Source organism: Triturus cristatus, chromosome 4_1 (genome assembly GCF_964204655.1).
Source record: "Triturus cristatus chromosome 4_1, aTriCri1.1, whole genome shotgun sequence".
In the NCBI taxonomy this organism is placed as follows: Eukaryota; Metazoa; Chordata; class Amphibia; order Caudata; family Salamandridae; genus Triturus; species Triturus cristatus.
The window spans coordinates 1,198,476,314-1,198,501,801 of NC_140585.1; the positions used below are offsets into that span (position 1 = coordinate 1,198,476,314).

The following is a 25,488-nucleotide window of genomic DNA, read 5'->3' on the forward strand; positions in this document are numbered from 1 at the left end:
TTCTCACTCTCTACTACTCACGCTCTACTACTCTCTACTACTCACGGTCTACTACTACTATCTCTACTACTCACTCTCTACTACTCTCTACTATTCATTCTCTACTACTCACTCTCTACTACTCACTCTACTACTTTCTACTACTCTCTACCACTCACTCTCTACTACTCTACTACTCGCTCTCTACTACTCACTCGCTACTACTCTCTACTACTCACTCTCTACTACTCACTCTCTACTACTCTCTACTACTCACTCTACTACTCTCTGCTGCTCTCTACCACTCACTCTCTACTACTCTACTACTCTCTCTCTCTACTACTCACTCTCTACTACTCACTCTACTACTCTCTCTCTACTACTCACTTTCTACTATTCACTCTCTACTACTCACTCTCTACTACTCGCTCTCTACTATTCACTCTCCACTACTCACTCTCTACTACTCACTCTCTACTACTCTCTACTACTCTCTCTGCTACTCACTCTCTACTACTCACTCTCTACTACTCTACTACTCTCTACTACTCAGTCTCTACTATTCTCTACTACTCACTCTACTACTCTCTCCTACTCTCTACCACTCACTCTCTACTACACTACTACTCACTCTCTACTACTCTCTCTCTACTACTCACTCTCTACTACTCACTCTACTACTCTCTACTACTCACTCTCTACTACTCTCTACTACTCACTCTACTACTCTCTACTACCCTCTCTCTACTACTCACTCTACTACTCACTCTCTACTACTCTACTACTCTCTCTACTTCTCACTCTATACTACTCTCTCTCTACTACTCACTCTCTACTACTCTCTACTACTCACTCTCTACTACACACTCTCTACTACTTGCTCTCTGCTACTCTCTAGTACTCACTCTACTACTCACTCTCTACTACTCTCTACTACTCACTCTCTACTACTCCGCTACTCTCTACTACTCACTCTCTACTACTCACTCTCTACTACTCTACTACTCTCTACTACCCTCTCTCTACTACTCACTCTCTACTACTCACTCTCTACTACTCTCTACTACTCACTCTCTACTACTCTCTCTGTACTACTCTCTACTACTCACTCTCTACTACTCTCTACTACTCACCCTGCTACTCACTCTCTACTACTCTCTAATACTCTCTCTCTGCTACTCACTCTCTACTACTCTCTACTACTCACTCTCTACTACTCACTCTCTACTACTCTCTACTACTCACTCTCTACTACTCTCTACTACTCACTCTCTAATACTCACTCTCTACTACTCACTCTCTACTACTCACTCTACTACTCTCTACTACTCACTCTCTGATACTTTCTCTACTACTCTCTACTACTCTCTACTACTCACTCTCTACTCTCTATTACTCGCTCTCTACTCTCTACCTCTCTACCTCTCTCTACCTCTCTCTCAACTACTCTCTACCTCTACCACTCTACCTCTACACCTCTACCTATACACCTCTACCTCTCTACCTCTCTGTACATGCACACATATGCACATATATATATGCATATATATGCATCTGCATTTATATATATGTATGTGTATATATATACATATATAAACATATCAATATAATCTTCATATCTATATAAATATAAATGCATGCAAACATATACATATACATATATGCATACATATGCATGGTATGTACATGAAAGTTTGAAAAACTCTAATACAAGCAAAGCTAAAAAGCCACCTAATTACAAACAGAATTGATTTAACTTAAACGAGGCGAGACCTATTGCATTTTCAATGCTTGTTTATTTTGATTCCATCAAGAAGGCATTCAGATGTGTCACACATTTTCCATAAATTCTGAATGGCAGCACTCTAGTTGCTCATTAGATCACTGTAGTAAAGCTACTGCTCACTAGGGAAGTCTGCTGCTGGTATTCAAAGTGCATGTTTCAGTCTGCATGTCAGAATTTTTTAATGAAATAGAGGAGGATTTGAGAAGTCAAAATGTGCCCTAATCTTTCTTTCTGCAGAACTAATCATAATTTCTATGGCCAAATGAACCCCCTCATTTTGTTCCTTTGCAAATTAAATGTTTTTACGTGTTACCACTTTATTCCAATCAAGATGGCATCAGGTGTGCCATACTTTTGTCATAAGTAAGACTGTTAGCGCTCTAGTTGTTCTTTAAAACACTCTGGGACATTCTGTCATTGGGCTATACCTGGGCTACATCTCGGTGATATTTGTGCTACATTTGGGCTCTTTTGTCTCTGGTGGCCATCTTGGGTGACTTATTTGTTTTGAAGTTTCCTAATTTCCTCATTTTACAACAGTCTCCTCAGTAAGAAATACTTTCAGGTTTTTTACTTTCATTCCATCATGAAGGCATTCAGATGTGTCACACATTTGCCATAAATTCGGAATGTTAGCACTCTAGTTGCTTATTAGATCACTCTAGTAAAGCTACTGTTCACCAGGGAAGTCTGCTGCTGGTATTGAAAGTGCATGTTTCAGTCTGCATGTCAGAATTTTTTAATGAAATAGAAGAGGATTTGAGAAGTCACTCAAAATGTGCCCTAATTTTCTTTTTTCCGCACTAATCATAATTTCTATGGCAAAATGAACCTCCTCATTGTGTTCCTTTTAAATTAAACTACTCACTCTCTACTACTCACTCGCTACTACTTTCTACTACTCACTCTCTACTACTCTCTACTTCTCTCTACTACTACTCTCTACTACTCACTCTCTACTACTCACTCTCTACTACTCTCTACTACTCACTCTTCTGCTCTCTACTACTCTCTACCACTCACTCTCTACTACTCTACTACTCACTCTCTACTACTCTCTACTACTGACTCTCTCTACTCCCTCTCTACTACTCACTCTACTACTCTCTACTACTCACTCTCTACTACTCACTCTCTACTACTCTCTACTACTCTCTACCACTCACTCACTACTCCTCACTCTCAACTACTCACTCTCTACTACTCTCTCTACTACTCACTCTCTACTACTCACTCCACTACTCTCTACTACTCTCTACCACTCACTCTCTACTACTCTACTACTCACTCTCTACTACTCTCTACTACTCTCTCTCTACTACTCACTCTCTACTACTCACTCTACTGCTCTCCCTACTACTCACTCTCTACTACTCACTCTCTACTACTCTACTACTCACTCTCCACTACTCACTCACTACTACTCACTCTCTACTACTCTGTACTACTCACTCTACTACTCACTCTCTACTACTCTGGAGGAGTGTGGCAGAATGGTTAGAGTGGTAGACCCTGAAGCAGAGTTCTGGCCAGGGACCAGGGTTCGATTCCCGCCTCGGCGGGGCTCGGGCTCAATTTCCTCGGACCTGTCTATTCTCGCCTCGGTGCCTATTCTAATCACGGGCCCCACGCTGCAACTCTGGGCAATAGCTTGCTTAGCCTCCACACCGGCCCCAACAGCGCTAAGGATGCCTGGCTTCACCCTGGGGGTGCCCAGGAGTGGACACTTCACAGGGAAAGCCAGGAGGGGTTCCACAGCGGTATGAGTATCAGCGCCAGGAAACCGCTAAGGCGACACCCCAAGGTGGCCGTCTGGTGACAGTGCGCTCTATAAGTACCTTGACATTTACATTTACTCTACTACTCTCTACTACTCACTCTCTACTGCTCTCTACTACTCACTCTCTACAACTCACTTTCTACTACTCTACTACTCTCTACTACTCACTCTCTACTACTCTCTCTCTACTACACACTCTCTACTACCTGCTCTCTACTACTCACTCTACTACTCACTCTCTACTACTCTCTACTACTCACTCTCTACTACTCCACTACTCTCTACTAATCACTCTCTACTACTCACTCTGTACTACTCTCTACTACTCACTCTCTACTACTCACTCTCTACTACTCTCTACTACTCACTCTCTACTACTCTCTCTCTATTACTCTCTCTCTACTACTCACTCTCTACTACTCACTCTCTACTACTCACTCTCTACTACTCTACTACTCTCTACTACTCACTCTCTACTACTCACTCTCAACTACTCACTCTCTACTACTCTCTCTACTACTCACTCTCTACCACTCTCTACTACTCTCTCTCTACTACTCACTCTCTACTACTCTCTCTACTCACTCTCTACTACTCACTCTCTACTACTCTACTACTCACTCTCCGCTACTCACTCTCTACTACTCGCTCTCTACTACTCTCTACTACTCACTCTCTACTACTCTACTACTCTCTCTGCTACTCACTCTCTACTACTCTCTACTACTCACTCTCTACTACTCACTCTCTACTACTCTCTACTACTCTCTCTACTACTCACTCTCTACTACTCACTCTCTACTACTCTCTACTACTCTCTCTCTACTACACAATCTACTACTTGCTCTTTACCACTCACTCTGTACTGCTCTCTACTACTCACTCTCTACTACTCACTCTCTACTACTCTCTCTCTACTACTCACTCTCTAATACTCTAATACTGACTCTCTACTACTCTCTACTACTCACTCTCTACTACTCTCTCTCTACTACTCTCTACTACTCACTCTCTTCTACTCTCTACTACTCACTCTCTACTACTCTCTCTCTACTGCTCTCTACTACTCACTCTACTACTACTCATTCTCTACTACTCTCTTTCTGCTACTCAGTCTCCACTACTCACTCTCTACTACTCACTCTCTAATACTCACTCTCTACTACTCTCTCTCTAATACTCACTCTCTACTACTCTCTACTACTCACTCTACTACTCACTCTTTACTACTCTCTACTACTCACTACTTCTCACTCTCTACTACTCTCTACTACTCACTCTCTACTACTCACTCTACTACTCTCTACTACTCACTCTCTGCTACTCTCTCTACTACTATCTACTACTCTCTCTCTACTCTCTACTCTCTACTACCCATCCTCCACTCTCTACCTCTCTCTCTACTACTCTCTACGTCTCTACCTCTACACTTCTACCTCTCTACCTCTCTCTACCTCTCTCTACACGCACACATATGCACATATATGCATATGCATTTATATATATGTATGTATATATATATACATACATATATAAACATATATATAATCTGCATATCTATATATATCTGCAGTAGAACACAAAGGAATCAACTGACAGTCTCTGCCCTTGTTGGATGTACATGTTTTACTGAGAATGTCAGACTTCATTCTCACATGACTAAGACAGATAATGTGAATTTACAGAAAATATGCTCTCAGTTTAGCTTATAGATCACCTTCCAAACCTCTGTGGGAAAAGCATGTAAAAATAGTTTTCTCTCAAAAATGATTCATGATATCCCAGCAGAAGGCTTTTCACATGGTAAAATCACCTTAGAACATATCACAATTACTAAAATGAGTATGGTACCATCAACAAATGATTTATAATGTAACTAAAGTCTTAAAACCTTCTATTAACTGCAATGCTTTTTAATGAGGTGCTATCATGTATATTGGTCCCAAGATGGCTGCCAACACTTCTTGGTTGAAGTGCTGGCAGCCAATCAGATCTCACGATGAGATGTGTGGTTAGGCTCCGCCCAGATGTATATGTGATTTTACTTTTGATTTTCTCAGGAACTACTGAACGGATTTACACCATTTAAAAAAAGGCAGGACTCTGAACCAAGGTCTACCTTTCTGCCAAATTTGGTGTAATTCCGTTCCGCAGTTCGGGCTGTAGCTGTGTCAACAGGTCCTATGGGAAATTGCATGGGGAAAATGCGTTTTGGGACCCCCCTTTTTTCTCAGCCCCCGCTTGACGAATCACCACGAGACTTTCAGGATAGGAGCGGACCGAAGCTGGCCAAAAGTTTGGAAAATTTCGCGAAGATTCGTCAACCGGCGCCAGACTTATTGGGAATAGAATGTTGCGGATTTCCTATGGAAAGTAGGTCCTAACTATAACTACCTACTGGCGACTGCCAGTAGGTAATATATACATATACACATATATATATATATATATTCACTGAAAAAACCATAGGTTTCACACACGTTATAGTTAGGAATTAGCATTTAAAAAACCTTGCTAATTCAATGAAAAAACCATAGGTTTCACACATGTTATAGTTAGCTGGAAATTTTACTGATAAAAAACCAATGAAATTCCCCCGTTATAGTTACTGTAGGCAACTATAACTCACGCGACCGCAATCCTCTGCTGATGCTAATACTGTATTTAGACACTTATTTGCCCATGTCTTCTTCCATTAAATTTTAGCTATACATATTTTACAAATTTTTTTTTTTCATAAAGACACATATGTCATCAGCAGAGGATTACGGTCGCGTGAGTTATAGTTGCCTACAGTAACTATAACGGGGGAATTTCATTGGTTTTTTATCAGTAAAATTTCCAGCTAACTATAACATGTGTGAAACCTATGGTTTTTTCATTGAATTAGCAAGGTTTTTTAAATGCTAATTCCTAACTATAACGTGTGTGAAACCTATGGTTTTTTCAGTGAATTTGTACGTTTTTTTAAATGCTAAGTTACTTTACGCCATTCGTGGCATGCACGCCCACTTAACGCAGTTCGTTCCGTGCGCGCACGGTGCGCTTCGCGCACCGTGCGCGCACAGTGAGCACGCGGTGCGCTTTGCGCACCGCGCACCCACTTTACGCAGTTAGTGCCATACACGCAAGGTGGGCACGCAGTGCGCTACGTGCACCGCGTGCCCACGTTACGCACAGTGCGCACATGGAGGACATATTATGCACTTCCTTGTGATAGGTAATCTGTTAAATTTAATTTGTAAGTGATGACAATAATATGCCATGCACAGAGAGTGTTTTTTTTTTTTATTAAAATTTTTAGCGTAAGCGCACCATACGCGTACGGTAAGCGTAATCGGCGAAATTTTCAAAAAATAAAAATTTACCGTTTTTGGCCTTGGGGGATCTTTGAGGACTCAACTAACATGGCTATGTGCATGGGCGCTGTCTAAACAGCCCCTTTATATGTTTTTTGCCTTTGTTTACAGCCCCCCCCTCAGAGTGCGAGAGAGAAAATGGCGGCCGCCGCTTCCTGGTTTCGACCGATTCGAATGTTTACTTAGATGTAACAGCCAATCAGAATCGCGCTCGCGCACGCCACCGTACGCGTACGGTAAGCGTACCGTAAGCGCACCGTAAGCTGGCTCAGATATATATATTGATTTAAAGGCTATTTTCTCAGAATCTACTGAACAGATTTACACCAAACCTACAAAAGGCACTTCCTTGACCTGAGGACTACCTCTCTGCCAAATTTCTAGTAATTCTGTTCAGCCGTTCGGGCTGTAGCCCTGTCTAAAGGTCCTATGGAAAAATGCATGGGAAAAACGCGTTTTGGGACCCCCCTTTTATCTCAGCCCCCGCTTGACGAATCACCCCGAGACTTTCAGGGTAGGAGCGGAGCGTAGCGCCCCACCTATTTTGAAAAATTCGCGAGGATTCGTCGACCGGCGCCAAAGTTATTCAAAATAGAATGTTGCGGATTTCCTATGGAAACGTGGTCCTAACTATAACTACCTACTGGCGACCGCCAGTAGGTAATATATATATATATATATATATATATATATATATATAAATATATATATATATATATATATATATATATATATATGTATATATATGTATGTATATATACAATACATATTCAAAGGGGCTTTCAGCCAGTTGTTCCATCCTTTAATCTGCTGTTGTGTCATTCACATTTTGCTTCCTCCCACTACAGCATACATCTTTGGGCAGCGGCCAACCCACTTCAGCCACTGTATAACTTCTCTTTAAGTGACTGTATTTTGCTCTCTCACGAGGACCGGCACCCACACACAAGGTAGTTCTCTTCAGTGCAAGTGTTTTTGTTTTTACTTTATTACTTTTGTGTTGCCTTTGTGATTATAGTCTAGTGGGATAGCTGGACGTTTTCTACCAGTTCTTTCAATTTGAGCTCATGGAACATTTCAGCTTTATTTATTTATTTATTTATTTTTATCATTTATTAAGCGCGAACAAATGCCCACAGGCGTCTCGGCGCTGTACTGTTGTTACTCTCCCGGTGATCTTATAAGTAGTTAGAGGTTAAATAACCAGGTCTTCAATTTTTTCCTAAAGGACATTAAGTTTGAGCAAGATCTTATGGTTTGCGGGAGTGTATTCCATAGTCTTGGGGCGACTACTAGGAAGCGCCTGTCTCCCCAGTTGACTAGCCTGGTCCGTGGCATTACAAGGTCATGTAGTTTTGCTGATCGTAGTGTTCGAGTGGGGACATATGGAACCAGATGTTCACACAGGAATTGAGGCGCTTGAAGGTGCAGTGCCTTGTAGACAATGCATAAAGTTTTGAATTTTATTCTGTTCCTAACAGGAAGCCAGTGGAGAGTCCTCAAGGTCTCAGCCACTGGCGCGAATTTAGGAATATCAAGAAGGAGTCTGGCTGCTGCATTTTGGATTGTCTGCATTTTCTTGATAATCCTGACTTGCGCATTCCCAAACAAGCCATTGCAGTAATCCAATGCTGACAAAACCAAGGCGCTGATCAATGTTTTTCCCACGTTTTTTGGAAGGAAAGGGAGAATCTTCCTAACCAGCCGTAATTTATGGAATGCCGTAGAGGCCGTTTGATTGGCATGGGCCATGAAATTTAGATTGTCATCGAAGATGACTCCTAAATTTCTCACCTTCGTGACCGGCTTAGGTACCGCTCCGAAGGAAGAAGGCCACCAGGTTGGGGACCAGCTAGGATTGAGGTGGCCAAAGGTGACCACCTCGGTTTTATCAGAATTAAGTTTCAAACTGTTTGCTGACATCCAGTTACCTATGGCCAGCATACCTGTTCTGAAACGCTGCGCCACTGCTTCCCCATCATTTCTGACAGCCAGTATCAGCTGTGTATCATCTGCATATGAGGTAAGGTTCATCCCATGCGCTTTGATGGTGTTTGCGAGGTCCGACACATATATGTTAAATAGCGTCGGACTGAGGGATGAACCTTGAGGTACCCCACATGGCAGTGATAGCTCTGCGGATTCAAACTGGCCCAGTATGACAGACTGGGATCTCTCTGCCAGAAAAGACGCCAATAGATTTTTTGCTAGGCCTTGCACGCCCATTTTTTCGACACGGTTGACTAAGATCTTATGGTCAACCGTGTCGAAGGCGGCCGATAAATCTAGAAGTACCAGGAGCGCTGTACCGCCTTGGTCTCTGATTAATCGGATGTCATCCGCCGCTTTGATGAGCGCAGTTTCTGTGCCATGAAACTTGCGGAATCCAAATTGTGATTCGTCGAGCAGATGATGTTGCTCGATGAATTCCGCGAGTTGGATATTCATGGCTTTTTCGATTATTTTAGCCAGAAAGGGTAAGTTTGCAATAGGCCTATAATTTTTTAGTTCTGTTTTATCTAAGCCAGGTTTTTTCAGGAGGGGTTTCAGTAAAGTCTTTTTTAATTGATTTGGAAAGATGCCAGTGCAAAACATGACGTTACATATTCGTGTGATGACTGGAGTAACAATGTCCATTAGTGAACGAAGGGTATTCAGAGGACAGGGGTCTAGAGCTGATCCAGATTTAATAGTGTTAATGATGTATTGAATTTGATCCTCTGTAACTTCTGCGAAGCGGGAAAAATTATTGCTTGAGGATGATCTGTTTGTTTTATCTGGGTCCTGTTTATCACCTAGGCTGAACGCAGAGAATATGTCATTCACCTTGGTGAAAAAAAAAAATGATGCCAGTGAATCACAGACATCTTGTGAGCAAGGGGGATTAAGATCTGGAGCACATCCCGCTAAATGTTTAGTTATTTCGAAAAGTTTTTTATTTATTATCAATTCCTGCCTCTTGCTAAAGCTGTTGTAAATTCCCTTTGGAGTTTCCTTTGTTTATGTGACTGCTGATATTTCACAGCATACCAAATTGTGGCATTTTAAAACTGTTCTTAATGAAGTTGTTACTTTATTAGTATGCGTGCAATGAAGTGCATTTCTAAATGCACTCCTGTATGAAATGCTGGTATGTATTTTAATTGACTGTTACAGTTATATTTGTAAACCAATGTAATCTGTATGTCCTGTCTGTCTGTCTATGTCTGTTTATCTATCTATCTATCTATCTATCTATCTATCTATCTATCTATCTATCTATCTATCTATCTATCTATCTATCTATCTATCTATCTATCTATCTATCTATCTATCTATCTATCTATCTATCTATCTATCTATCTATCTATCTAACTATCTATCTATCTATCTATCTATCTATCTATCTATCTATCTATCTATCTATCTATCGATATCTGTCTTTTCAAGCCTCTCTATCTGTCTTTGCAAGCCATTCTATTTATGGAAAGAATTACCAAAATATTACAAAAAAGCATTATCAAACACAAGAGATTGGCAGCGAACGTCAGACCGATTTGCTTTTTTTTTTTATAGATTGGTGTTAGCAAAGACCTTTTGATTTTACTATAATTATATTTATAACATAGTTACTTAGGAGGGGTTTGCAGCATGACTTCATCCATTAGTCTTTTGTTGTGTCATTCACATTTTTCTTCCAGTCACTGCTGCATGCATCACGGCCAGTGGGTTAGCACACTTCAGCCACTGACGGACTTCACTTTGAGTTGCAGCATGCTGCCCTTTTAAAAGGAGCATATACAAAGTAGTCGCTTTCCATGTCAGGGACTAATATAGTAATGTGTTCTCTTTTTAAACCCCCAAAAATATTTTTGCCTTTAGCCAAAAATATTTTTTAGATTGATGAACTCCTGGCTGCATCACCAACAATAAGGTTTTGCACAAATCATGACAAGATAAAACAAGAATTGCCAAAGGCTTGCGGCCAAAGCTAGACCTATTGGCTTTTCCAATGCTTGTTTATTCTAGCACCTTTATTTAGTGCAAACTTAACCCACTGGCATTAAAGCACTTTACATAACAACTAGATTACGTTAAATACATTTAGATTCATTTTTTGTAAGCACGCGGAAATTACGTAAATTGTCCAGAATCACAGAATGTTAAGCTGACGTCGGGACTAGAACCTGATTCCACACTTCTAAAGTCAGCGTCTCTGGCTGCTACTACATACCTTTACCCTGAGTGCAGGACCTTTCACATGTATGCTGAGAGAGCAACAGCATTTTTGAGGGATGCAGTGGCTGAGTAGTGATCACAATTTACACATAGGCCAGACAGCCTCTACTCTTCCTCTTCCAACTTTTGACTCTATGTTTTCACGTTAAGGATAGCTCAGGATCCAGACTTACTACAGGTTTTATGGTATCATGTCGAACTACAATGAAAGGAAAAAAACAACTTTATTTCGACCAGGATCTGAATATCTGTTCTGAAATAAAATTCAGATTGGATTAATTGATCCTTTTTCAGAAATGTATGCAAAGGTGAAAAGACGTTGTAAGTATGCCACTTTTACTTGTTTTGAATAGCTTTTTTGAGGTGGACCCTACTAGACAGTGCAGCTGTCTGTTGCATATGACCTATTGTGGGACTACCAAGAGCTTACGCCCGACCCATTTCTTACCATTGGTTGACTTTATTATCACTTGTTTATTTGCTTCTCATTCAATAGCTTCCCTTGTCTATCTTGTATTTGTTCCTTCCATGGAGCATAGCCTTCCTACCATATTTCCGGCTGACTGGCTTCAACCTTCCACTGCTCACTTTTAGGCAGCTACTTTTTAGGTCTCACCTGAGACAGGTATGTGCTGTTCTTTGCAATACATTTTGTTAGCACACCCATTGCTTACTAATGGTTGGCTTCGTTGTCACTCTCATTTGCTGAATCCTGTTTGGTCAGTGATTGCCAGCTTCACTTCCTCTTAATGTGTTATTCCGTCTGACTAACTGCTTTTGTAAGAGCTGATGTATTAGGCATTCAGAAATAACTTTTATTTTTTATTTTTCTTGCCCCTATTTCACACCTGGTTCGGTGGTCTGTTTTGATTCTTTCGTTAATTAGCTTTGTATCTTCAAAAATACATTTTCCATATGTGATATCTGTGGAAATAGGCTTTCTTAATATAGGTTCCATAGGAATTTGCTCTCAGAACACATTCTTGGCAGCATAACGCCCGCAGCCTCATCCATCCCAGAAACCACACGAAAGACAGGTTCCGTCGCTGCTCCTAAAATTCCATATCAGATAGTAATGTTGTACTCAAACATAGCACAATTCAGAGAGGGCATCTCACGTCCGAGCGTATAGACGTTCCTCAAAAAGCAGAGCCACCCAGACATCAGAAATAACCCTGATAAGTTTTAACGTGTCAAATAAATTCACAGCCTTGGTTACCTGCTGTACAGAACCGGGAGTTCGTCTCGGAGCTCGTTGTTAATGTCTTCGAATACAGTCTGCGCCTTGTTGAACTCCTCCTCTGCCTGCAACAAAACAAAGGAGACGCTCTTGAAAGACTCTTTTGTGTCTGCCATGTGGTGCTGCTGAAACTGTAATCGGACGGTAATAAAGCTGAAAAACATTCCGTATTTACCCTAATTGGACACACGTGAGGCGTGTGGAAGTCAGTGCTAATATTGTGTTTGAATTTGCTGCTTTCTGCTTCTGGTGGGTATTCACGACTTAGAAATGGGTGCTTTGATAGTCAACGTGACGATCAAAGAACAGGTGTGGAATACAAAGCACACCTGGCTGCAGTTAATACTGCAGTCTGTCAGCACAGGCAGGACATTTGAAGTGCTTCTTTGGCTAACCCCTCTGTGACCACCACTCACAAATCATTGGGCTGTGGAAAATGAATTGAGTGAATAACAGAAGATAACGCCTTCCTCCTGGCTTTTAATAGGGGGGGGGGGTCTGGAAACAGACTGAGGCCACACAGGCATCTTTCTATTTTCATAAAACTTTGTCAGCCACAAACATAATGTCAGTTATCTTTTCTACAATAAAATAGCTTAAGAGCTCCTTCAAAACTCTATTAGAAGATGTAATCAAATTGCAGACTACTTTTAAAATGAGATATCTTTAATTACAGAAAATGTGGTTTTATTGGAAGCAAACATATCACCACAGTGTATACGTATCCAAGTGAGGCTTAGGCAATGGACTTTAGCAAAAACGCACCTCACCACTGTGCTGCAATCTTATTAGGTGAATAGTTTGTGCACTCTTCTCAGCATCTGTTGCCTTTTGGTACCACTGTTCACAGATTCCAAAAATACTTTACATATAGAGCAGTGCACTTGAACAAAAAGAACTTATTCAGTCTTTTAAATATTTCTTTCAGTCATGTATTTTCAATTTCAAATGAAGTTTCATGAAAAAGCAACCAAAGCAGCCAACACGTTTCGTTCAATTCGGCACATCGCCAAGAGAACTTCTTCAGGGCTGCAGACGAAGTAACAAAGAATATATAAGACAAACATATAATGTGACATAGCTGACGGACACAACCACAAATTGCAAAAAATATTCTTAACCAACTAAAAAACAATACATCATATACTTATACCACACAATACTATAACAATATGACACTTAACAATATTAAAAAACATTCATTCTTGATATACAAGAAGGTCATCCGTATCTTTAAAAAAGTTTAGTGTGACGCAACAGTTTAAGCAATTTGTATCAATTCTATTAATACATACACCATAGGTATTTCCTATACTACGGTAATTCTCTTTACCAATTCCAAAAATATAAATGAGTTCTGAGAAGCTAAACCTAAGAAGGAACGAGCAAGAAAAGAAAGCAGAAAAAGAGGAAATAAACCGAAAAAGAATGGAATGGAATGAGATGTTAATTAAAATGGAGATGGAGAAGAAAAACAAAACACCAACCATAAACTAATGATCAACCTCACCTTTTCGAATTACACACACCGACTTAATAGTCCTCTGCGTTAGTTCAAATACCGGATCTAATAATCAAATGCCCGAAATCTATCACCCAATCTGTGTCTAAAATAAATTAATGTATAATGCCGTTAGTAAAGTCTTAATGTGTGTGAGGGTAGCGTAACACAGTTTTAGACATAGAATCAATGTTCCAGAATGACTCAAGGAACATGTATTTAAAATTAACCGTGAACATCATAGTCAATATTTAACCTATCACATTTTGAGACTTACCAAGTCAAATCAATATGTAACAGTAGTTTATAGAAGGTCAAAATGATAAATGCCTTTGATCCCCAGTTGGGTGATCTTCGCCTAACAAATAGGGATAAATATAGAAACCATTACTAAAAGGGAAAAAGTCTGAATCACAAAAATCTCAATGTATGATATACCATGTATACACAGATGGCCACAGTATCTCACTTAAATACCTGAATTACCTTTAGGTTTATTGGAAAATTAAAATTCAGGATACACAGAAAAAACCTCGCAGCAAAATCGTTAAAATTGAAATCTTACAAGGTCAAGAATTTCGAGATTTGGGAATCATGAAAAGCATTAAATGAATATGAACAACACGTGAATCTTACCCAATGTTGTAGCGTAATATCAGATAAAACTTCACTAAATAACTACAACCCAAAACTAAAGATTTAAGGATAAGTTTAGCATTTGTTTAGAGATCTGTAACTCGTGTAGCGACATCGAATTTGTCACATCTTGAGAAGAACAGGGTTGACATACCAATGCGCTATATTAATAACTTAGCAGACATCGGTATCAGTTCCATAAATCAAACGCCCAGGATTGTAACTCGTCTGTCAACATCAAGTTGTCACAAAATTAGATGAACAGTGTTGACCATACCCATGCGCTATATAAATGACTTGAAAAACATCAAAGGGAGATTTTCAGACACCAAACTTGCAAGCAGCTTCACCTTACAAACGTCTAAGCCTTCCTGCCCGCACCAACCGAGAGGTATTTATAAAAAGCTCCCTCAGAAAAACCCTCCAAGGAGCCTCACCTTAAAAGGCGGTCAAATACGCTGTCTTGCAGACACAATCCACGGATAGAGTAACTCAGCACCATACTGAAAACGGCTTTAAATACTGTGACAAACCGCGGGGAATAGGCTGCACCTGGACCTTCTGGCAGCTAGAATACTTGGTGCTCGGCAATCTACGAAGAAAAAGGGAACGCCATATTGGAAACGGCAAAAAGAACCTCAGGCGGTAGAGGCGGGCGATCGTTTATCGATGTGTTCAACTTTGAAAAACTAGCACCATATTGGAATGGCTAAAGGGAACTAAAGAGGTGTGGAGGTGCTTTAACTAAATAAATGCCATTTTAAATTAGTAAAAAGTAAAACGGCAAATAATATATAATAAGGCCCGATATTAACAAATACATTTAGAAAAGTATCCACTTTATTAAAACTGTATGCCAATGATAATATCGACTACTTAAAAAAGGGTCCCAGGTCACATTCACGTGCCGAAAATTAATGTAATAACGCCAAATAACTCCGCTATAATAAAAAGGTGTCGAAATTGTAAATGAGACCACCCAAAAGCGCTGTTACCTTAATGGACGCCATATTGAAGTGCTTAAATAAACCTAAGAACAGTGTTGAAAGTTATGTAAATGGCAGAACATTGTATTCACCTGTCTGGGCATACATACAATTATATTATTATACCATGGAATCGCACAAACTTAATTATAAAAGAGTGCCTAATCCAAAAATAAAAAACAGCGAAAATTAATAAAAATACTGAACAATTAAGATCAGTATTACGTCACAAAGCTCAAGTGATGTTGAAAAGACACAAGAATTACTTGTGTAAATATCCTCAATCAAAAACAAGCTATTAGCGTTGTATCTCCATCGCATCCAACATTCCAATTAAAATTAAGTGTAGTGTCATAAAGAACTGAAGGTTCAGAAAAAATAAGTCAAAATTAAGAAAAGAAAAAGGGGATCGAATTTTTTTTTTTTAATGCTTTGTCTATAATATATTTTACAGATTTTCAATGCCTGCAAAGATACACAAAAATATACTATATTACATTACATAAATTCATAGAATCAGAAATTGCGTCAAATATAAAGAGAGGATGGAGTCAGATGCAACAGTGCACCTTCAACAAGATTCTTATAAGGTTGGCATCAGGTTTGATTGTAAATGGTAAAATGAGAGAGTATACCACACTTGCACGATTAATAAATACAGATTTCATTTAAAAAATAATGAAATTCATTATCTGTATTATGACCATACTTAATAGCACGCAGTCTACAAATCCATTTTGCCTCTTTCTGTCTCAATATTAACTCTCGGCTCCCACCTCTGTAATTGATTGGCACATGTTCAATTCCATGAAACCAAAAAGTCGGATCAGATATATGCTGTTGTTTATAATGATTGGACATAGGGTACCTTGTGCCGTCTTTCAAAATGGCACGACGGTGCTCCTGAATTCTGAGTTTAAGAGTTCGTACAGTGCTTCCTACGTAATATCAAGTTGCAACTGCAACCTAGAACATAAATTACATAACTGGTATTGCAATTTATGAATTCCCTGATTTTATATTTATTTGTACTATTGTAAGAGAAATGCTGAAGTTTGTTTGTCCCAAATTTACATATATTACATGAAGTGCACGTATGGAAACCATGAGGTCTTTTTGGTAACCATGTCCCAGAGCAGTTAGCTGTTGTGGCATAGCTCGGGCATAGCATATCATTTAAGGTTTGACCTCTTTTGTAAGTAATTGATGGATTAGCAGTGAGATCGTTCCTCAAACTTGGTATTTCCCAAAGTAAGTGCCAGTTCTTCTTAAAAATACTAAAAATCTTTCCACTATATGACGTGTACTTGGTCACAAATTGTAGTTTGTTAGTGGGTACTGTTTCTTTCTTTTTCTTAGTCACTAACGTACTTTCTCTCTTTAGTTTGTAAACTCTTTCTTCCGCCCTACCCACATCCTGTGTGCTGTAACCTCTTTTAAGAAACCAGTCCAGTGTGTCCACAATATTGGCTTTGAATGCTACCTGTTCCGAACAGTTTCTACGCACTCTGACCATCTCTCCGTAAGGGATGTTTTTAACTACAAAGCGTGCATGAGCACTGGTAGCATGCAATATTCCATTCCATGATGTTTCCTTACGATACAATGTGCTCTGTACAACCCCGTCTTTTATGTAAAAACGGAGATCCAAAAAATCAATCTTTTCACTGTCACAGGACATAGTTAACTGCACATTAAACAGATTATCGTTAAGGTACAGAAGATATTCATCCAGGCTTTCCCTTGAGCCAGACCATAGGCAGATAATTTTGTCGATATACCTCCCCCAGAACACAATATGTTGTGTCCAGGAGGAGGCATCGCAACCCCAGGCATGCTCCCTCTCATACCACCCCATAAAGAAGCATTGTTAGATCTGGCGGTCTCTAGTTGGCAGAGGTAAGTACCTTTGCCCAAATAGGGACCCTTACTTCTAGTCAGGGTAAGGGGGTACACACTGTAGATAACCCCTGCTCACCCCCTTGGTAGCTTGGCACGAGCAGACAGGCTTATCCCCAAGGCAATGTATAAAGTATTTGTACCAACACTCACAGTAACATAGCGCAACACCACAAATGGACACTACACCAAGTATTTATAAAAATATAAATTACTTTGTATAGATTAGGCAGATCAAAAACGTCATTAACATCACATACACAATCATTCTTGTCTTAGAAAATGTTCTCTTGAAAAATGTTCACTTGGATATTGTTCTCTTGAGTCTGGTGAATAAGGAAATTGACTGAGCCCTTCTGCTTGGAGGACTCCTGCTCCTAGCGCATGGAAAGTTATTTCAAAACTAAGGTGGCTGAGACGATTTTCGCAAATGCCCCTGCTGCACTCGTGAAGGCAGAGAATCACCCAAAGTAGCGCTTTCCCAATCACAAAACTAGTGTTTTCCCAATCACCCCCGTGATTGCCGTAATCAAGTCACCAAGATTTAATCACCCCAGCGGCGGCCCGCCGGTAGCGCGTGTGATCACAATCTCACCCCCTGTGCAAACTCCGGTCACGGGTTGGAGCCGGTTACCTTAGGATGTGAAGGGGGCTCTGTGTTCACCGCGCTGATCTCCGGTGAAGCCGCTTTCGCCGATGGGACGCGCCTCGGCCTCAGGTTCAGCTCCTTTCCTCGATGACTAGCGCGAGGGACCCCGGTTGCTAGGGGATGCCTCGCGCTGCTCCAGACTCAATGCAGCTCGACCTGACGAACCTCCGCGTTGCTGTGGGAAACCCTCGAGGCTGTGACCAATCAGAGCGCGGCTCAGATATGACGATCCAGGCCGGCGGTGGTGAATATCGGCAGGGTGTTTTCAAGGCTCCTTTTCAGAGTGGCAAACCCGGCCTCGGGCACACAACTCGAGGGGAGGCAGTGGAGTCAATGCACACACAGCGCTCTGGGGCAAAGCAGGCGCTCCAAAGTTCCTCAGCAGGGCGTTAATCTGCACAGAACCTGGGGCAGATCACGCTTGAGGCAGAGCAGACCACATGACCTTGCACCCCAGCTGTGTGCCGATGAGCACACCGAGACAGATTTCGCTGGGGGCAGCTTTACGAAGGCACAGGCTGCGCGCAGAGACACGCACACAGCAGCTGGAAGGGTGGGTTCTGGGGAACTTTTGTATCCCTGAGTTCCCAACAGGAGGCCAGCTCTTCTCAGGCCCTTGGAGATGGGCAGGCGTCAGAGGGGCAAATCACACAACACAGCTCCTCTTCAAGTAAAGGGGACACAGCACACAGCAGACATTCCCTTGGTCCTCTTCCTCAGCAATCACAGCAACTGTAGGTCAGCTTCCAGACACTCAGCAATGGCAGCACTTTTCCTCAGTCTTCCTGGCTGTTCTTCTTTTGGCAGGGATTCCTTCTTGATCACGAAGTTTCCTAATCTCTTTTTGCAGGGGTTTCAGTTCTACTTTTATACCCCATAAGTCTTTGTTCTTTCTGTGTGAGGGGTCCTGGACCCAGTCCAAACCAGTTCTGGGTGCACTCTGCCAGGGCACATCTTCTTCTTTAGTGACTGTGGGCCAGAGCCATCAGACGCACCGCAGAAGGTGAAGCCAGCATTGTGGCAGGCAGGCAGGCACAGGCCTATTCAGACCCAGGTGCTACTCCTCCCCGCCACTCTACATGCAGATGGGGCTATTCAGCCTGGTGCGGACTCACCCAGTCTCCTGGAGCCACCCCCAGCCCCTGTCACTCACAAACCAGACAGTCATTCCACAAACAGGCAGAGGCACACAAAAAGGCTGAACAAGAAAATAGCCACTTTCTAAAAGTGCTATTTCCAAACTTAGAATTTAAAAACCATCTTCACTAAAAGATGTGTTAATAAATTCTGAGTTCAGGGATACCAGATTCCACATGTCTATCTTGCCGTTATGGGAAGATATGCAGGTAAACATGTTACACAGCATTCCCCATGTTATCCTATGAGCAAGATAGCCTTTCAATAGTGAAAAACGAAATTGGCAGTATTTCACTATCAGGACATGTTACCCACATTAGTACATGTCCTACCTTTCACATACACTGCATCCTGCCCAGGGGGGTACCTGGGACCTACCATTGGGGTGTCCAATGTGTTAGAAAAGGGAAGGGTCAGGCCTGGCCAGTGGGTACACTGGCCAGGACAACATGGCAGTTCACAGACTGTGCACAGGCACTGCGGTGGTAGGCCTGAGACACCATTTTAGGGCTACTCATGTGGGTGGCACAATCAGTGCTGCAGGTCCACTAGTAGCATTTGAATCATCCACCCTGGCACACTCAGTGCACTTTACTAGGGACCTACTGGTAAAACAAATATGCCAATCATGGCTAACCAATCACAGTAATAATTTAACCAGGGCGCACTTTTGGCGCTGATCAGCAGTGGCAAAGTGCCCAAAGCATCTAAACCAGCAAAACAAAATCCGTCACAGTGTAAAAAATGTCAGAGGTAGAGGCAAAAAGTCAGGGGAAACCATGCCAAGGGTGCCAGGTCTAACAGGCATGCATAAGAGGGGGCAAACCTGGTGAACATGGCTGTACCCCGCACCTGATGGTACCAGTGCCCATCGTGAAGAAAGTAATTTTTTGTCAAAATCTGATCGATCATTTCCAGTACCATGTGGTTATGCTCGTACATGTCAGCCCTTTCCCTGTTGACATATTGTGTTCTGGGGGAGGTATATCGATGACATTATCTGCCTATGGCCTATGGTTTTATAGTTTGTGCAATTCCATGGTATATTAATATAATTGTATGTATGCCCAGACAGGTGAATGCAATGTTCTGGCATTTACATAACTTTCAACACTGTTCTTAGGTTTATTTACCCACTTCAATATGGCGTCCATTAAGGTAACGGCGCTTTTAGGTGGTCTCATTTACAATTTCGACACCGTTTTATTATAGCGGAGTTGTTTTAAGTAGTCGATATTATCATTGGCATACAGTTTTAATAAAGTGGATACTTTTATAAATGTAATTGTTAATATCGGGCCTGATTATATTTTATTTGCCGTTTTTCTTTTGACTAATTTAAAATGGCATTTATTTAGTTAAAGCACGTCTACACCTCTTTAGTTCCCTTTAGCCATTCCAATATGGTGCTAGTTTTTCAAAGTGGAACACATCGATTAAACGATCGCCCGCCTCTACTGCCTGAGGTTCTTTTTGCCGTTACCAATATGGCGTTCCCTTTTTCTCCGTTGATTGCCGAGCACCAAGCATTCTACTTGCCAGAAGGTCCAGGTGCAGCTTATTCTCCGCGGTTTGTCACAGTATATAAAGCCGTTTTCAGTATGGTGCCGAGCTACTCTATCCGTGGATTGTGTCGGCAAGACAGCGTATTTGACCGCTTATTAAGGTGAGGCTCCGTGGAGGGTTTTTCTGGGGGGGCTTTTTATAAATACCTCTCGGCTGGTCTTGAGGTGCGGGCAGGAAGGCTTAGACATTTGCTTCGTAAGGTGAAGCTGCTTGCAAGTTTGGTGTCTGAAAATATCCCTTCAATGTTTTTCAAGTCATTTATATAGCGCATGGGTATGGTCAGCATTGTTCATCTAATTTTGTGACAACTTGATGTTGACAGACGAGTTACAATTCTGGGTGTTTGATTTTTGGAACTGATACCGATGTCTGCTAAGTTATTAATATAGAGCATTGGTATGGTCAACCCTGTTCTTCTCAAGTTGTGACAAATTTGATGTTGCTACACGAGTTACAGATCTCTAAACAAATGCTAAACTAATCCTTAAATCTTTAGTTTTGCGTTGTAGTTATTTAGTGAAGTTTTATCTGATATAACGCTACAACATTGGGTAAGATTCACGTGTTGTTTATATTAATTTCATGCTTTTCATGATTCCTAATATCTCGAAATTCTTTACCTTGCAAGCTTCCAATTTTAACGATTTTTCTGCAAGTTTTGTACTGTGTATCCTGAATTTTTATTTTCCAATAAACCTAAAGGTAATTCAGGTATTCAAGTGAGATACTTTGGCCATCTGTGTATACATTGTATATCATACATTGAGATTTTTGTGATTCAAACTTTTTCCCTTTTAGTAATGGTTTCTATATTTATCCTTATTTGTTAGGCGAAGATCACCCAACTGGGGATCGAAGGCATTTATCCTTCTATAAACTACTGTTACATATTGATTTGACTTGGTAAGTCTCAAAATGTGATAGGTTAAATATTGACTATGATGTTCACGGTTAATTTTAAATACATGTTCCTTGAGTCATTCTGGAACATTGATTCTATGTCTAAAATTGCGTTACGCTACCCTCACACACATTAAGACTTTACTAACGGCATTATACATTAATTTATTTTAGACACAGATTGGATGATAGATTTCGGGCGTTTGATTATTGGACCCGGTATTTGAACTAACGCAGAGGACTATTAAGTCGGTGTGTGTAATTCGAAAAGGTGAGGTTGATCATTAGTTTATGGTTGGTGTTGTTTTTCTTCTCCATCTCCATTTTAATTAGCATCTCATTCCATTCCATTCTTTTTCGGTTTATTCCCTCTTTTTCTGCTTTCTTTTCTTGCTCGTTCCTTCTTAGGTTTAGCTTCTCAGAACTCATTTATATTTTTGGAATTGGTAAAGAGAATGACTGTAGTATAGGAAATACCTATGGTGTATGTATTATTGGAATTGATACAAATTGCTTAAACTGTTGCGTCACACTAAACTTTTTTAAAGATACGGATGACCTTCTTGTATATCAAGAATGAATGTTTTTTAATGTTGTTAAGTGTCAAATTGTTATAGTATTATCACCACAGTGTAAATGGTACCCTTGTCCTAGCTGTGCATTCAATTAGCTGACAAAGTTCTCCTTGCTTGATACTGAACATTTTATTCAACTACTGCAAAGTAGCCAGTCCTCTGGATCATCAGCAGACACTCTTTCAGCAAAACACCCCAAAAATTGATTGGTAACTGAAAGTAGCCACAAATGCCTACTTTTAAATACTGCTTTGAGATCAGGCACTATTCTGAATATGTTAAAGTCTACCCTACTTATGCCATCCCCCTCTTGGTATGGACAATTTCTCAAATCTACATCCCATCTCACAACTATCTTATCCATCCAGGTTCGTAGAGAATGTGTTGATCAACTAAATGGCTATATAAAAACAAGTGGCTTTCTCCATCTAATGCAAGCTGGACTTTGATATGGCCAAAGCCCCAAGACTATGGTAATCTTGGCTATAGATGAGATGCACCACTTGCAAAAAAGGATTTTCAAGCCACCCTAACTTTCCTTGATTTGTCTGACGCTTTTGACTCCATAGATCGACAGAGGTTGCTATCAAGCCTGGAGGATATCGGTGTTGAAGACATAGCCTTACAGTGCTTCACAGATTTTCTGAGAAACAGGTAGTTTCAAGTTGCTGCCTCACCTTTTCAATATCTTTTACGTGGCATTCCTCAAGGCTCCATTCTATCTGCTCTGCTTGTTAATGTATATATGACACATTTGTCTCTCTCATTCAGTCTTTTGGTTTCTCCTTTTTTATGTATGCGGATGAGACTCAAAATGTTTTTCAAATGTCAGGTAATCCTTAAACATAAGCTGAGTGTCTTATAACACTTGATAGCTGGATTTGTTTCAACCAATTAAAACTGAATGGAGACAAGACAGACATTTCTATTGCCTTAAATTTTACACCAGTTTGGGAAGTTTCTGTTTGGGCACAGTCAAACAATTCAAAGCCGATACCTCTTCCCTGTGTAAAAGCTATGAATAATTAATCCCAGTTCAATTTCTTTAATCAAATCACCGTATTAGTCTAATGCTGTCTTCTTCAATAATGCACCCTGAAAGTTATCTTATAGCTGTTTTTCTTTCTCTCACAAAGTACAAATCTCATTTCTACCTGCCTTGACTACTTCAAAGTGGTCTGCTTAGACAGCCTTCCTCTCCATGGTCTACAAAAACCTCAGTTGGTTCAAACCTCAGCTGCCAGGCATGGAATTGGTTTGAGGCAGAGTCGCTATATTTCACCAGTGACTACCCCCTACTCTAGCTCCCTGGGAAGTATGGGATCCTTTTTAGATTTCTGTATCTGGTTCACTAGGCCCCTTATGATTTTAGACCCTCTCGTTTGTTCCACTGTTTTAACTGGTGCAGATATCATCCTCACATTCATCAGCTGGAGCCCTGTTCGTCGAAATTTCTAGGTATAAGTGGGCTACGATTGGAGGCAGGTATTTTTCACTTTATGCTGAAGCTATCAAATTGAATGCTCTGCCAATCTCTCATCGAGCAGAAACCAATTTGTTGAAATTTAGAAACTCTCTAAAAACCTGGCTTTTGCCCACTAAGTCTAACTAGCATCAATTTACACTTTTCCAGTTTTTCTGCAGTATTGTATTATAAGCAACAAGATACTCTCTCGGTATATTTTGATACCTCTCTAGTGTCCCTCTTTAGCAAGTCTGTCCTGAATTTCAGGCCTGTGTATTAGCAACTATGTGAGTAATGTAGTATACTTTCTTCTTAAAAATGGTTTCCGATGAATATTGGAAGGCACCATTTTCTAAAGTTGATGAGGAGGGCATGGGTACATGTAGTATGCTATCTACTACCCAGATTTAAAGAAAGCAGATTTTAGTAATGCTATTTTCAGAATTTGGCACATGACTGCGAATTGTGTGGCTGGAATGTAATAACGGGGTTAATGAAACAAAGCAGTCTCAAGGCTTTTATTCAAACGTTGTTACACTTTTAACAATATTCCACGCATAGATCTGAAATTACATCTGAGAAGTCGCTCCCTGCCCTTCTTCTAAACTTTGACTTATATTTCATCTACCTTGGTCAAACAAGGGATTTAAGAATAAGTCATTACTTTATTTTTATTAGTCTCAGGGTGTCTTAACAGACGTGGACCCTGACTTGTACAAAGTGGATCTCCTGTTGTGCTGTTGCAGCTTGTCCCCTTATCAATTTTAATGGGCATTTGAGATTTACTTTATTAATAAAACAATCCAATTAGCAAAATAGAATAGATTTACTCAAAATCTAACATAACATTTTGATAGACCCTTGTGAGCTCCTTTAGTTTGTTTGGTGCAAATCAGTTCTGATTTTTTTACATGATCAAAAGAAAATCATAGTGATTCTTGAATTTGCTATCAACAACTGGTGCTTGCATCACTGAACAATGCTAGGTTGAAAAAATGCATGGAGTTCTTTCACTTCTGTCACAAAAGAAAAAGCTTGTGTTGAACAATTTGGTGGCTTGGGTGTGACCCCTAGAGGGTCAAGGCCTCACTTCAGGGGAAGAAAAATGCTGCGTCCTCTAGAAAACAAGCATTTGGCCACACCAATAGGTCTCGAATTTGAGACCTATTGGCTTTGCCAATGGTTTTTAGTCATGCTGCACAGTATCCCCAAAACTGTGCAGCATGGCTAAAGAATAAAAAAGAAAAAACTTTGATGCGGCTCCACGTGCAATTTTGTAGCCCCGCACACCACGCATAGCGCGCCTACAAACTGACGGGTGCACTTTTTTTCTGTTTAGTTCTTAAAAATTCTGAGTAGGCTCGGTAACTAAAAAGAAACACACACACACACAGAAGGGTGAAAGCAGAACAGTGCCAGAAGCAACAGAGGGGGTGGAAACAACACTAAGGGCGCAGGCCGGGGAAGGAAAAGCAATGGGCAAGCAATGGTGCGGGCAGGAGAGAAGCACACAGGCGAGCAGCCAACAGCAGGAATACAGGGGTGAGGAAGAAGCAATAGGCGAGAGAGGATTTTACAGATGGGGACATGAAACAACATGCGCGAGAGCAAGGTTGAACATGTGGGGTAGAAGTACATGGCTGAGAAAGCAACGGGGGTAGTACATATGGGTGAGCACATTAGGTGGGCAGGTGGAGGCACACAGACAACAGAGAACAACACAGTGTGCAGTGGAGAGAGAAGTACACAAGGGAAGCAGCTAGAAGAAACATGCATTCATGAGTGCTTTGCTGAAAAGAAAAAACTTTGTGC

The 25,488-nt window shown here is 40.7% G+C and overlaps 1 protein-coding gene across 2 annotated transcripts in view; it reads right to left on the bottom strand.

The window, feature by feature from the left end:
* BIN2 (bridging integrator 2) overlaps window positions 1–25,488 on the bottom strand; it is a 210,956-nt gene that overhangs the window by 107,150 nt on the left and 78,318 nt on the right. For both annotated transcript variants that reach the window (XM_085654491.1, XM_085654492.1), the window contains one exon: window positions 12,342–12,427. In XM_085654491.1, coding sequence (XP_085510617.1) covers window positions 12,342–12,427 — 86 coding nt within the window. The remainder of the gene's footprint in view (window positions 1–12,341; window positions 12,428–25,488) is intronic.